Source organism: Bos indicus, chromosome 10 (assembly GCF_029378745.1).
Source record: "Bos indicus isolate NIAB-ARS_2022 breed Sahiwal x Tharparkar chromosome 10, NIAB-ARS_B.indTharparkar_mat_pri_1.0, whole genome shotgun sequence".
In the NCBI taxonomy this organism is placed as follows: domain Eukaryota; kingdom Metazoa; phylum Chordata; class Mammalia; order Artiodactyla; family Bovidae; genus Bos; species Bos indicus.
In genome coordinates, this window is record NC_091769.1 from 67,073,696 (window position 1) to 67,089,316 (window position 15,621).

The 15,621-nt window shown below is 45.2% G+C and overlaps 1 protein-coding gene and 1 long non-coding RNA gene across 4 annotated transcripts in view; one reads left to right on the forward strand and one right to left on the reverse strand.

Moving 5' to 3' along the window:
• The window catches only part of SAMD4A (sterile alpha motif domain containing 4A), a 226,904-nt gene extending 218,972 nt beyond the window's left edge, over positions 1-7,932 (forward strand). For both annotated transcript variants that reach the window (XM_019968950.2, XM_019968952.2), the window contains one exon: positions 3,237-7,932. In XM_019968950.2, coding sequence (XP_019824509.1) covers positions 3,237-3,265 — 29 coding nt within the window. In that variant the 3' untranslated portion in view covers positions 3,266-7,932. The remainder of the gene's footprint in view (positions 1-3,236) is intronic.
• The window catches only part of LOC139185300 (uncharacterized), a 33,869-nt gene continuing 22,096 nt past the window's right edge, over positions 3,849-15,621 (reverse strand). For both annotated transcript variants that reach the window (XR_011568919.1, XR_011568918.1), the window contains exon 2: positions 3,849-4,195. This is a non-coding gene — a long non-coding RNA (uncharacterized lncRNA). The remainder of the gene's footprint in view (positions 4,196-15,621) is intronic.

Below are 15,621 nucleotides of genomic sequence, written 5' to 3' on the forward strand. Positions count from 1 at the left end.
CTCAGTCCTACGTTGCCTGTGGGAGTCAGCAAGAACTGGCCACTCCCCCAGGGCTTGATAGAGCTCAAATAATTGGCACCTCAGAAGCTCTCATCAATCTGCTAAGTACTAACATTGTCATCATTAGTAGCAAGAATGCCAAATACTCCTTCTTAAAAGGAGGTTTTCATTGAAAAGACTTAATTTTTTAGCCTGTTCTTTTATTTTTACAGGGAACCTCTGTGAACTGGTTTTTGTTTTGTTTTGTTTTTGCTAATGTTTAATCTCCTAAGCCTTTTTATTGCTGTGTTTTTTTCTCAATAATCCTTTCTGGGGGGGAGCCTTATAAGCAGTTTCCTGAGCAGTGGGTGCAAATTAGCTTCAGGATGGCCTGGTTAGGTGCAGCGGCAGTGTGCCTTCCTCCTCTGACAGCACCTTCCTGCCGGCCGACCCCTGCCAGACGCCAGGGGAGATGACCTTGCTGGGGACAGAATTTCTGCCAGTGAATGAAGTCATCTTACAGGAGGACAGATGACTAGGGAGAGGAAAGCAGAGTAGTAAAATATGCTCCTCTGCGTGCATCTCATGGAAAGAGCAGAGAGGTATCCAAGTTTCTGGGACACCACATCCCAGGATGGCTATTCTAAGACTGTTGGGCCCATCCTTTCATGACGACATCTCTGCTCCCTGTCTCCTCCAATAACTGCTGCTCTCTCAGTGTGGGTCTAAGCTACTTTTCTCTGGCCTTCTCTACCCATCCCTTCTTTTCCCTGCCATGCTCCTCCGATAGAAGCTGTGAGGAAGCCTGGGATGGGAGGGGGTTGCCTTTGCCATCTTGATTTGTGAGTCTTTAAGGCTTTCACCTGGCTCTATATGGCTTTCTTCCGACTGGTAGCCCCAGGTATTCAGGAGGACTCAGTGCCAGACCTGGCCATTGTCCTCCTCCCGCAGAGGGGTCATATGGGCAGGAATGTCCACGGCCTCAAAAACGAGGCTCCGTCCAGCAGAATGCAGTCCTTAGTGAATCAAACCATTAGGAGGAACGCCTGGTCCACCTTCTGATGTTCTGCGGTTCATGCATCACCTGATCACCTTGTCATTCCTTCTCACCTTCTCTCCTCACTTCTTCTTAGGACTTAAAACCCCACTTACAGTGGGGGATATGGAGACATTGTACAAATCGGGAAAAGGCTCCACTTCCTCAAGACACTGTTCCATCTTTTGTTTGAAGTTCACCATAATGATTATAAAACCGATGATGACTGCATGTGAATGGTGCCCCTTTGAGTTGTGCAGTGCGTGACTTGCACCACTGTGAATGCTGAGTCTGCACTTAACCGATTGGTTGTTTCCCTGCAGTTGAATACCAACCATCACCCTTGGAGGGTGAGGTACAGGGACAGAACGCCATCAAAATGCAACTTGAGGCTGGATTAGTTGGGATTTCCTTGTTTCCAGATCTTTACTTTGACAACCATGAAAGGCTGGCATTAATGAGTGGATGAGTGAGGCCCAGCAAGATTGTGCACTGCACTTCTACAGATGAGGGAGTGGCCTCTACACCCTTACCTCACCCACACACGTGTGTGCACACATACACACACTCACTGTTCTCCCACTACTAGTTACCACTGCAGAGCCAGCACTCAAGAGGCTAAGAACTGATATGCACAGAAGGTGGGAAGAGGTGATTAGTGTACACCTGGGGACCTCTAGGCTCGATCATCTTAAAGTACAGATGCTCACAGGGCCATCTGCTTCCCTTGTTTAAAATCTCTCAAAAAATCATATAGAACTTAATACACACACACACACACAAAGTACAAGTAAAACTGGGGAAATCCGTGAGTTGGGTAGATTACATCAACATCACTATCTTGGTGGTAATATAATTTTGAAAAATGTTACCTTAGGGGCAAACCCAGAAACAGGGTGCTGTTTCTTGTGTGGACCTACAGTCATCTCATTAAAAATATGAATTAAAGAAACATTTCTCCTCCCAAGTCCCTGATAGCAAGATGCAATTCTGGCACCACCCATGAGGAAGTCAGAAGACCCTGCAGTGAGCTCAGGGCTCCTCCATATCACTTAGGTCCTGCAGTTTTCCCTGAACACTCAGCCGCACCCTCTCTACCTGAGCTCTGCCTGTTGCATATAGATGCACCTCTGCTAGACGGGGCTTATGATGCAGAGGTTTAGACCAGGACACATCTACTGACATGTGGACATCAGCAAAACTAGGGAGGCATACTGCATCCCATCCTAGCTTTCAGTTAGTGGTCAACTGAACTTAATCATTTCTACCTGCTATGACTAATCCATGCCTCTTTCTGCTCACTGGAGAAACTCTAGCGTGGACCATTGTAGGGACCTCTTAACTGATCCTCCCGCCACCAGCCATGCCAGAGAAGCCATTCTGAAGTCAAATCTGGTTACTACTCTACCATTTATAAATCCCCAGCTGCCTATGTCCAAGCTCCTGTTCACAATACATGAGATTGTTCCGGTCTGATTCTGAGGACCCTCCCATAGTCCCATATGAAAAGGAGTCGGGTAGCCATTGGCTCCCTCTGTGGCCTTGCTCACTCGTGGCCTCTCCTCTCTGCCAGGCATGCTCCCCACTTTATCCGTTCCGCTGATTCTCTATAACCAGACATGACATATACCAGGTGGCCTCAGCACTCTCATATATCCATTGGATCTTTCAGTTCCGGGTGCAAAAAAAATCTCACCAGTGTCTCTACCTTAGATTAGATTATTGAGACAGAGAACCTGGATCGATCTGGATCAGTTTGGGTCAGACAGATCCCGCTGGTCTGCTCAGTTGTGATGGGTCAGAATTACCTCCACCTCAGGCCAGATCTTTCTCTGTGAAGCCACTCTTGACCTCCAAGGGCCACTTAAACACTCCTTCCTCCGTGTTCCTGCTGTGTCTGGTACATACTCCATCAGAGCCCCTATCCCTCATATGTCTCTGTCAATTTACATGTCTGTGTCCCATCCAGGATATATATACTTGGACTAAAGGGTGAAGATTAGGTCTTTCCAGCTTGGTTCCCAGGCTCTGTATTGCTCCTGGCAAAAATAGCTATTTTGAGTGGGTGAGTGTGTGAAGAATGAGCGAATGGACAGGTGGATGAATTTAACCTTTATCTGTCCTCAGAGACTGGGAGGTCCAACATGCATGATGCTGGAGTTGGGCATGAACGGAATTGCTTTGCTCACCTGTGGCCATTGTGTCCTCCTTTCTCTCCCAGACGGGGTTGACCGGACCTCCACAATCTAGAAGCTGAAGATGAGAGTGACCGCGCTGGCCGTGAAATCGACTGCTGCGGGTCCAGTGTTAGCCATCTTCAGGGTTGCACAGAATCCTCCAAGATCCTTTGCAGCCTTTTTTTTCCCCCTGGTCCCTCTCCCATTTTGATTTTGTGAGAGCGTAGGTCGTCCTTGTAAACATATCAGTAGACCTGGGATTGGTTATTTTGTCATTTGTTTCTGTCATGGGATGGCGTGGTGTGGGGCATGGGGAGGGGTCTCTAAGGGAAACATAGGACTGGGAGGAGGTGGAGGGAATGCAAGTGGCTTCCTGGATGGAAATGGGGGTTTCAGGGGGAGGGCACTGCTCGGAAGGAGATGAGAGATGCGGGAGGGAGGAAGACGCCCCTGTCTTGGGAGCCTTCTCAGAAGCCTACCTTCGAAGCCAGACCCCAGGAGGAAGGCATGGATGCCCGCGACCAAAACGCGAGTGACGGCGGCTCGCTCTTTTATGTCTCCTCTGATTGGATTCCCTGAGGCCCCTGCTTGAAATCCAGCCGCAAGAAGTCCACATGGCAACTGGGGCAGTAAGGAAGAAATCCGCTCCAACAAAATTTCAGATAAACTTTGATTGTGTATTGTTTACATAACAATTTTAAAGGGTACATAATGTGTAAAGAGTTGGGATAGAACTTTTCTTCATAGTATGGTTTTTGTAAAGGATTTGTTGATAGGGATTCATTTTTTTCCTCTATTTTTATAATAGCAGCAGGGTTGTCTTTTTAAATGGCTGCCAAGCTCTGCTTCTCGGGAAGAAGGATGCGGTCACGTAGGCCTGAGTGGTGTCTCCCACCTGTGGGTGGGAGGAGCGTGTAGGTGGAGTTGAGGATGTGGTTGGAGGGAGCCGAACGCCGGGGGAGGGCGCCACCATGTGATCTGTTACGGGATTGCGCGCAGTCACCTGGAGAGTCGAAAAGAAAATCTTGCTGCCCTTTCTGTGATGAATTTGCTTCTCACCCAGAGACACCTCTTTCTCCCCACCCTACCAGAGGGTTTCATCCTATAGCTCCTGGCCACACACACACACACACACACACACACACACACACACACAGGTGGGTACAAGTTCCACTGGAGGAGAAAAGGCAAGGATGGATATTTTTTCCTGGCAGGAGGCCTTAATATCCAGATGATAAGCTCAAAATACCACTTACGGGGGATTGCTCGCAGGAAGCCGAGCCTAGCCCCCCTAGATTCGAGCACCCACCGCTGAGGAAAAGGAGGAGAGGAGTAAGGTCCAGCAACAGTGTATAAATGGTCAGTCAGCAAGTGGCAGAGAGAGCCTCGGGGAGACGTTGCAGGTGAGCCGGGGAAGGCGATGTGGGAAAGGTCGACTTCATGATGGACATGAAGGTTCTATTACAGACATCAGGGAGTTGCTGTGTTGTGGGCTGATTTATCTACCTACACGGAAGGGAGACAGAACTACTGTTTGCATGGTGAGAGATTAACAAACTATGCAACCACAAAGTAATAGCTCTATTTCTTAAGGGCAAGAAAGACTTATGTTTCGGAATTTGATGCAATGGGGGGTATTAGAGAAAATCCATGAGGAGCTGTGCTCTGCGCTGGAAAATTGGGTTGTGTAAATGATGGTGTGCCAGCTCGGCCAGAGGCAAGATCAGGGAGATGGTAGGAGGCCTGTTTACTGAATGGGTGAGTCTGGTACCGTTTTTTTGTTTGTTTGTTTGTTTTAGCAGAGTCAGAGTTGAAATTTAAGAGATCAGACCATGAAAATCACTGCATTTGCTTAGAGTTATTTTTTTTTAAAAATAAGTTAATAAAGTAAATACACATTTACAAGGCCTTAATGAAATCCAAACAGCTTTCTTCTACCTTCCAGATTAAAAATGTACACCCAACCCAACCTTGGATGTTGTGAGGCTTGTGAAATCCTTTTAAGATCTAAAATGTGGGAACATCTTAGCCACAGAGAGCCTTTAGTGAGCAAAGAAGGCTTGAATCCACAACATCCTGCATTGCATTAGGAAAAAAAGAGATCTCCTTGGGTGACGACTATGTTCTAAAGATACAAATTCATGTGCAGAAAGAGGCGGCATTGTGTAGTTGATTTTTTTTTTTTTTAACCAAGTGCCATTAACATTCATCCTCCACATCCCTTTTCTAAGCAAGCTTAGGGTTACTTGGGGAATGTGTTGGGATGGACGATCATGTGTGAGCCGGGAAGAACAGGTCAAAGATGTTGAAGGCCAAAGGCAAGACCAGACGGTTTGCGAAGGTGATTTTGGATGCTGAGAACGTTAATAGAAGAAGAAGCAGGGGTATTAACACATCTCATGGAGAAGTGAGAAAGCATTCAAATCTGCTGCAAAACACATGTATCCATAAAGACTTGGGTTGTTCAGAAAACAGATTGTGAACACAATCACATTAGCATGAATCCTTTAAAAGGAAGAAGACCTTAAAGCATTTGCAAATCTGAATTTCTATTTATTCCTTCACTGAATATAGAAACAATGGTTATCTGATTATTAGAGATATTATTTTGGATATGTTACTTATTAACTTGCTATGGCTGGTAACCATGATAAAGTCTGTTATTAATAACAACATAATTCTTTTTTTAAAAGAAAAGCTTATTTTTCATTGACTGTGTATAGATTTATCTACTTAGTTGTGTTTTGCTCTTAGTGTTTTAATTTTTTTAAGTTGAGCGTTCTGATAAATTTTAGGAGCCTGTCCCCACCTTGTTTTGAGTCCTGTGTTGACTGCAGGTATACAGCTCAATCTAAAAATCCTAAAGCAAAAGAACTTTATTTATAAAAAAAAAAAAAATCAAATGGTTGCATGCATAAGGCTGTGAAGTCAGATATTTAGTAATAAAGCGGCAGTGCCTTTTTTTGTATTTACCCATTGACCCCCAAATGCAACTGTTTTATATTAAGTAAATAGTAAACATTAAAAATCTCAGAGTAGAATCTATTTCACTACATGGGTTTTTTTCTCCCCTCGTTCTGATTTAAGCAGTGTGTAGCTGACATCTCTACACTGTCCCAGGGACAGTGGTATTCTGCGATATTGTTATCATGTATGATGTTTTATTGGTGCTTTTTATTCATAGTGGTTTCTTACCAGAAACAGTAGGAAGACACACATGAGTTGTGTACAAGAAATGAAACATTGCTGCTGATATGTTTTGTTTTGTTTTCCACATGCTTTTTGAGTTTCACTTTGTTAAACCAAGGGCCAGCAAGCAAAATAGATGCTGCTGGGTCTGCCTGCAGAGGGCGGCTGTCTGCACCAAGCTCTCCAATCCTGTGTACTAACAGTCCGTTTCTGGTACTCAGGAGTAGAGCTACAGCTGGGCCCCCTCTCCCATTCCTTTGAAGAGACACTGAGGGAAACAAGGTTTTCTTTTGAGGTGTCGTCGGCTGCCTTTTGCGGAATGGGAGCTTCTCTGGGTCTTCTGTTCTTCTGCCCCTCTCTCAGCTACTGCCAGTGTAGATGTTCACTCCCCCTCGGAACTGGGATCTTCCCAAGAGCCTGGGCTGGGGGCTGAGCCGGGTTGAAGATGTAGGTGCACAACCAGAAGGGCAGTGAGAGGGGAGAGGCAGCCCCCATCACATTGGTCCTCTGGAAATGTCTTGGCAGGCGGCCCCAACCCTGGTGCAGGAACGCAGCCTAACCAAGGCATTCGGGTGTGCCTGATACAAGAAGGCCCTGTGGAGGGGAAATTTGCACATAGGGCTGTGATAACACTAATGTTGATTTTTTTTTTGTTTGTTTTACAAGTCATCAGAGATGTTTGCAAAGTGAGTTTTATTATTGTTTTTTTTTTTTTTTGTAATTCCTTTATCTTTACTTAAAGGTGAATGTGTATTCCTCTGGGAGGAATAGGAAGAAAACAGGAATGTTAATAATGTCAAACAGAAGACTTCCTCCCTTATTAATATATAACCCTCATGTATTTATGCCTAATGTAAGCTGACTTTTAAAAAGCTTTCTTTTGTTGCATGCCCCGTGCAGGCATCCCTATTGTACATGCATGCCTTTCGTCCTGTTTTCCTGTATAAAGTTAGTGAACAAAGAACTATTTTTGCCTAGTTCATGTTGCCAAGCAATGCATATTTTTTAAATTTGTCATATATGGAAATAGCATGTTTGTTACATGTAAAAGCTTTACTGATATACAGATATACTAATGTTTGAAGATGCTGTTCTTTGCAAGTGTACAGTTTTCAAATGTTGTTACCAGTGAAACACCCTTGTGGTTTAAACTTGCTACAATGTATTTATTACTCATTTCCTCCCATGTAACTAAGAATCATGGCTATATTTCATATCAACGTTATATTGAAAGTGAAGGGAAATGATTAATACAAGGTTTTGTAACACTGGTGTGTGTCTTTTTTTCCTTTTTGTCAATACAATTGATTATAAAATAAGAACTGAATAAGCCAGCCAGGAAGAATAAGCCTGAAATCCTGTAAACTATTCCCACCTGACCATTCTGTGAAAGCTGTATCTTCCAACTATGAGCTACGTTTTGTTTTGTTTTTTAACAAAAAGGTAGGGAAAGAGGTGTTAAACATTTATGCAGCTTAATCTGTGCCCAGAGTAACCAAAAAATGTATCACCTGTCTTAGGGGTGTGTTTCTAAATAAAAACTCAAACCTTGCAGGTGGTATTCTTTATAGCTTGCTCTCCACCCTCAATGCCTTTGAAATCACATTTTACCCCTTAACCACAGCATAAACAATAGCTTCCTTGGAGACCTGAGGTTTTTAACTACACGTGGCTTGAATCTCATTTTAATCCTTCCAGTATGATGTATATTAATATAAGTTCTAAATAATGAGTCAGTTAAGCATATGGTTGGAGAGACAAACCTGGGTTTGAATTCTGGCTCCAGCAAAGTGAGTTTTATTTTTTTATAATTCCTCTCAGTTCAATTCAGTCAGTCAGTCGTGTCCAACTCTGCAACCCCATGGATTGCAGCACCCTAGGCTTCCCTGTCCATCACCAACTCCTGGAGCTTGCTCAAACTCATGTCCATTGAGTTGGTGATGCCATCCAACCATCTCATCCTCTGTCATCTGCTTCTCCTTCTCCTTCAGTCTTTGCCAGCATCAGGATCCTCTATCTTTACTTAAAAGTGAACGTGTATGGGAACTTCCCTGGTGGTCCAGTGGTTAAGACTGAGCTTCCAATGCATGGGGCCCAGTTTTGATCCCTGCTCAGGGAACTAGATCCCACATGCTGCAACTAAGACCTTGCACAGCCAAATAAGTAAATTTTTTTTAAAAAGTGAATGTGTATTCCTCTGGGAGGAATAGGAAGAAAACAGGAATGTTAATAATGTCAAACAGAAGACTTCCTCCCTTACTAATATATAACCCACATGTATTTATATATATTCTCTGGCTGTGTGATCTTGAGCAAGCTACTTAACCTCTCTGAGCCTTGGGTTTGGAACCACGATACTCAAGGTTTATGTAGTTAGAAACCTAGTCCCAAAGAAAAAGGTAAAGACAAAGGAAAACATAGGATTACAGACGTTATTACCACCAAAACCTAAGCAACCACAGCTTCACATTATGACAATGACCACCTGGTGACTCCCTTTTCACCAGGCTCAAGCTGCTCAAGAGAGTGGAAAAATCCAAAATGATCCCTGGAAATGTGAGAAATGCCTTGTAGCTGAGATGTTCAATGAAATTCCTCCCAAAGTTAAATTCCCATAACCCAAATGAGCTGTATCTCAGGGTGTGACTCAGGGTACTCTGAAGGGGAAAGGATAGCATACAAGAGAAAAGCTGAGCCTCGCTTGTGAAATACGTGGAATGAAGGGAGATATGAGAGTTGTGAGATTGGAGGAACCATAAAGGGCTCAGCACAGTATGCGAAACGGGTGGGTTAGCAGTTTTTATCGGTAAAGCTGTAGCTCTTTGTTCGTGGTCTTTGTAAGGGAATCCTGGAGAAACGGTTACTTAAATAGTAAAGTTTTCAGGGCTCCCCTAACAGCCCCTCCCAAGAAGACATTTAATTGCATTTATTAAAGGGGTATTTATTAAATAGGTGTTCCTATTTAGGGGGCTGGCTTGGAAGGGGCTGCAGTGTGTTTAAGCCAGGAATCCAGAAGGAGCACAGATAGGTACAGTCCGCTCACACTCCCCATGCTAATGAGAGCTCAGTAAGGGGAGTGCAAGGAGGATCCAGGCTTCTGTCAAAGTACCTTGGTCTGGTCCCTTGAACAGACACTGCATCTATCTGTGGCCCTGACTCCTGATCAGCCCAAGAACCTCTTGTCCCCAGAGGCTGAGGGGAGGGCCTGGGGGTATGGAGAAGCGCATCTATAACCAGAACCTAACCCTTCTCTGGGAAGCTGAGCGGTCAGCGTGACCCGCCTCTCCCCACCCCGCCAGCTGTCCAGGCCCCCTTCCCAGCTGCCACGCTGCCACGTGGAAGCTGGGCACCCATCCCACAGACACCCTTCCACTCACATTTTCTATCTTCCACTCACACAGCTCACAAAATTTGAAAACAATCCTTCACCTGGGTATCTCTGCCTCTGGATCCTCGCTTTACCACTCTAGGATGGCCTCGCTCAGTGTTTCTCAAACCACCTGTGAATTTTAGTTGTCAGAGGTGGCTGTTTCCAACCCAGAGTCCAATTCTTTTTCAAAATTTGAGAAAAAAAAAAAAAATTACAATCCCCCTCGCTCCATCTCACACTAGATTCAAAGAACAAAATTATTCTGTCAATTTGCTAAAAAGTAGTCCGGTTCCTCTCCCTAAGTTCTGGGGCCAGCCTGCAAAATCAATCTGGGAGATTGCCCTCAAGATGAGATGGTAGAATTGCTGAGGTCAACACCCATCTCCCCCGTGCTGACTCTGCCTGCGGCATGGCGGAGGAGTGACCATAGGTCTGCGGGATGCCCGGATGTTGACTGAGAATGGCAAGTGCTTTTGTTCACTGGGCATTTCTAAGAGCCTAAAACAATTGTTGAGAAAGGCAACATGTTGGAAGAGGAGGAGCCAGAAGGTATCCTCCTCTGGATGAACCAGTGGTGGCAGGTTAGAACCCGCTGAAACTGGAAATGGGTCACCTGAAAGAACACCGTTTCTATGGTAACTCTGAGCGTGGTCTTCATGTTTCCCACTCCTGGCTTCTGGCCCAGATGGATAGAGAATGGAGGGTGGCTTCTCTGTGTGTGGTGGGTGGAGGGATCTGTCTACCCATTAGGATCACAGGTACATGAAGGAAGAAATGTGGGTGCCTGGGAAGTTGGAAAGTTTGACAAATGTCAGCACAACATCATCATGACCGAGGGGCTCCGCTGGAGCGCGAGATCTTTCCATGTCCTGCCGGGTGTCAGCCCACCAGCCTTGCCCAAGGGGCCCTTGGGCATAGACAGTGACTTCTTTGTGATATAAACCTGGCCGTTTGATGTCTGAGAATTTCCTCCATGGAATATTTTTCACTCTTCAGTGGTTTCTACTTCAATTTTTAAAACCGACAGAGAAACATTTTGGCACAGTTATAAAGCTCAGACTTTATAAAAAGACAGCTTTGTGTTTACGTTTGACTCAGAGTGCATGTTTTTAAATAGTGTGTTCCACAGCTTTTTGAGGTTTTATGTTTTTAAGACCAATCCAGGAGAAACAAAATCGGAGTTTTGGTGAGTGAAACGATCCCACCAGAACTATTGGAACTTAAGACAGCCGAGAGGTTCCAGTTAAACCTCCCTGTGGGGACCACGGCCAGAACTGGGTGTCCCTGTTTGCGCCAGCATCCTTGGGAGATAGTTGCAGTTTTCCATGCCATAAAATTCTAACAGGCTCAGGTGTGAAGTCAGATGAACCTCCAAACCCCACGATCAAACCTGTCCAGTTGAACCTCTCAACTTTGCTTTCTGTTAAGTTTATCCCAGATCTGCTCACTGGGAAAAAGCTGAACATGGATTTCCAGTAGCTATACCTGACTGAGTCCCTTTTGACATGGACCTGTGACCCTATTACTCATCGAAGATGGAATATGTCCAAAGACAGCAAATTGTGTCTTTGAGAAATTATTGAGAGATGAAATGCGTATGTTGACATCATTTCCTTCCCTCCATTACCAAATGCATATATCCAAACTGGGCAGAGAAAACACACCTGCGTGCTTTCTCCTGTTCTGTGCTTAGGGGTCCAGATGACTTCATCTCCACTTTGCTCTCCTGAGACACCGTCCGAGCCCTTGTTCACTTTCAGTCACTGCATTTATCCAGAGGCACTTCTAAAGTGTTCATATCCAACCCCTCCTCCAGAAAAGACTTCAGGGGACAGGCCCCAGGTTTGCTGTCTTCCTCGTACAACAGGATTTCCTGCTGACCGGGTGCTGACCTCGTGCGTGTCTATAAACAGCAGATACCATGCAGGGGACTAGCACCAAGCCTCTTGTGGATCTGGTGGGAAAGTCCTCTAACAGTGAGCCATCTATCCCAGGCCATCCAGAGAAAACCTGAGATGCCCCACGGGCCCCCTGGTTGGAGGAGGCAGGGGGTGGGGGGGGTCTTTTCAGTCTCTTAGCCTGAATGACCTCTTAGCCCAGAGGTCAAGGTGTCCACGAGAGGGCAGTGTAGGAGTAAAGCCTGCAGCTCTCCTCCCAGCGAAGGAAGTCAAACACCAGCCAGCTTCTTCTGAAGAGAGGAAGCAACCCCGAGGAAAAGCGGTTCTTAGAGAGAGCCTGGGGGCATTCCTGACTTGGGGGCAAGAGAGAGTGGTGTGAGTCAGAGGAACTAAGGGAACAGACAACTGGAATGGAGAACAGGGAGTGGTGGCTTTAGGGGCTGGGAACGGGTTTGGAACCAGAGGATCACAGCCTTGTCAACGACTGTAAAAAGCGTGGGCTCCACCTTCCCTGTCGTTGCCCTTGCCTGCAAGCAACAGGATCGTGTATGAGGGGTTATGTTTTGTAGAACAAAGAAGATAAGTGAAAAGTCTTCTCTTGCCCCAGGCACTCAGCACCCACCACCGGAGACATTCAGAGTTAGTTTCTTATGTAGCCACCAAGAGACACTTTATACATTTACCAACACTAATCTAGTTTCTCGATTTTTCCGAAGAAAAGCACACCAACACACACTGTCATTGTGTGCTATTTTTCTTTTTCCACTTAAATCAGTTTTGGAAACTACTCTGCCATGGCCTCACACATGGTGGCTTACCTAGGGCTCCACTCTGTGGGCTAACAGGACTTGTGCACCAGCGCTGCGCTGATGGGCCCTCAGCCTGCCTTCATTCCTCCTGCTACAGACGCTGCTGTGATGAAACGCATTGTTCTCCGGTCGTTTGATGTACGCGCAAGGTTCCCACAAACAGAAAAGTGGAACTGCTAGATCATATCAGTGTTCTCCAGAGAAACACCGAGAAGACAGACAGACAGATAGACAGATACTAAATGGATATATAGTAAGGGGGTTGTTTTAAGGAATTACTCATTCTCAGCGGCTGGTAAGTCTGAAATTGGTAGTGAAGGCAGCAGGCTGGAACCTCAGGCAGAAACTGGTGCTTCAGTCTTGAGGCAGAATTTCTCCTTCTCCTAGAAACTTCAGGTTTTGCTCTTAACACCTTCAACTGATTGGATGAGGCCCACCTACATCATCAAGGGCTCTCTCCTTCACTTGATGTCACCCGACTGTAGATGTTAACCATGTCTACCAAATGCCTTCACAGCAACACCTAGATTAGTGTTTGATTAAATAACTGGTACTAGAGCCTTGCCAAGTTGATAACCATCACAGTTATTAATATTTGTCATTTGGCTACTTTCCCAGGTTCCTTTCCATTGATTTATGTGTCTGGCAACGATGGATGACAGTGCTTGATTTCTTACCGTCTCATCAGTTCCTCTGGAGGAGGACATGGCAACCCACTCCAGTATTCTTGCCTGGGAAATCCCATGGACAGAGCAGCCTGGCAGACAACACTCCATAGGGTCACAAACAGTCAGACACGACTGAGCAAGCTAGTACATACGCACACACAGCAATTCCTATGTCACCAATTTTTAAAGTTTTCCAATCTAATAGGCGAAAAATAACATATGTCCTTTTCATTTGCATTTCACTTATTTGAGTGAGGTTGACCATAGTTTTATATGCTTAATTTTGCTGTTCAGTTGCTAACTTGTGTCCGACTCTTTGCCACCCCATGGACTGCAGAACACCAGGCTCCCCATCCTCCACTGTCTCCCAGAGTTTGCTCAAATTCATGCCCAGTGAGTTAGTGATGCTACCTATCTCATCCTCTGCCACCCCTTCTCCTTTTGTCATCAAGCTTTCCCAGCATCAGGATCTTTTCCAGTGAATTGGCTGTTTGCATTACGTGGCCAAAATATTGGAGCTTCCACTTCAGCAACAGTTTCTCAATAAATATTCAGGGCTGATTTCCTTTAGGATTGACTGGTTTGATCTTGCAGTCAAAGGGACTCTCAAGAGTCTTCTCTAGCACAATTCAAAAGCATCAGTTCTCTGGCACTCAGCCTTCTTTATGGTCCAACTCTCACATCCGTACATGACTACTAGAAAAACTATATGCTTAATAGTCATTCGTAATTTCCTTTGAAATGTTTGTCCATATATCTGTCCATTTTATTATCAAGTTGTTGGGCTTTTTCTAATCATTGGTAGAAGCTCATTGTATATTGTGAAATTTACCTTTGATTTGTGATATGAGTTAAAATCTTTTACCCAGACTTATGATTTTGCCTATGGTGATTATTTCCATAGAGAGCTTTTTAAATGTAGTTGAACTTTTGATCTTTTCTTTTTTGGCTTCTGGAATTTGAATCCTATTTTAAAAGGCCCTTTCTGCTTGGAATTATACTGTGTTTTCCTCTAGGACTTTTATGGATTTACCTTTTTATGTTTATACCTGTGAACCATTCCTTGTGTAAAGTATGACGTATGGAGCCAATTGTATTTCTATGCAAACATGGCTACCCAGTTGTGCCTATGCTGTTTATTGAATAATCTGTCTTTTGCCCACTGGTTTGAAATCCCACTTTTGAAATATACCAACTTCCTCTACGTATGTACATCTATTTCTGGACTTCTATTTTTCTCTCCATTGATGTGTTGTCTATTCATCCACCAGCACCCCCACTGTTTTAATTATTACAACTGAAAATTTTGCTCTAATATCTAATAAGGAGATTTATAGCTTAGAAAGTTCACTCTGACCACATTTTGGGAAAGGGATTTGAGGAGAGGCACTGGGGAGACCCACCAGGGGCTACTGCATAATTCAGGTAATGCTCAAACTCAAGAAGCTGCAGGATGGATGGGGAGAACAGGATGGATCTGTGAGGTCCTTAGAGGCAGGATATCATGGTTAGTGATGAATTGGATGTGGACTGAAGAGTCCAGAATGCCTCCCCAGTTTATGGCTGGGGTCACCGGAGAGTTGAGGTTCCATTCACCATTGAAGGAGTGTTGCAGGTAAGGGCAGCAGATGGAACTTGTACAACTGGACCTTCCTCATCATTCAAGACAAGTCACCTGGTAGAAATAATAATTTAGCTAGTAGTTATGCAGAGACTATTGTGCTAAGCCAATAAAGCTGGCATTAGATTATTCCCACACTGCAGATGAGGAAACTGAGGCTCAGAGATGTCAATCAACTTGTCCAAAGTCACAGAACTGTTATGGGGCCAGGAGTGGGGGGAGTCCAGGTCCGTCTACGCTCAGATCCTCCTAGGAGAGGACTATTAGGCTCCAGGATCTCCCCATATGAGTACTTACCCTTCGGAGACTGAATCTCCAGGCGTTTTCTTTCCAACATCTGCGGCAGCCTGAGGCACACAGCTATGGGAAAGCAGGAGAATTCTACAAAATGACTGCCTCAAACATTGGTTAAAATATGGCCCCCGTTGAAGGAAAAAGAGATGTTATGGCTGTGGAGCTCGGCCGGGCACACAGATTACCTGGGGAGCTTCACAAGATGCTGCTGCCGAGCCCACCCTCAGAGACTGACTTTTCTGGGGAACAGCCTGGGTGTGGGGATGTTAAGCTTCCAGGTGATTCTAATGTGCAGCCAGGGGTGAGATCCACACATTAAAGGGACCAGCTTCTCCTCTTGTACCAAAGTGGTCTGTGACCATGCTTCTGTTTCTTTGATCAGATCAGATCAGATCAGTCGCTCAGTTGTGTCCGACTCTTTGCAACCCCATGAATCGCAGCACGCCAGGCCTCCCTGTCCATCACCAACTTCCGGGGTTCACTCAGATTCACGTCCATCAAGTCAGTGATGCCATCCAGCCATCTCATCCTCTGTCATCCCCTTCTCCTGCCCCCAATCCCTCCCAGCATCAGAGTCTTT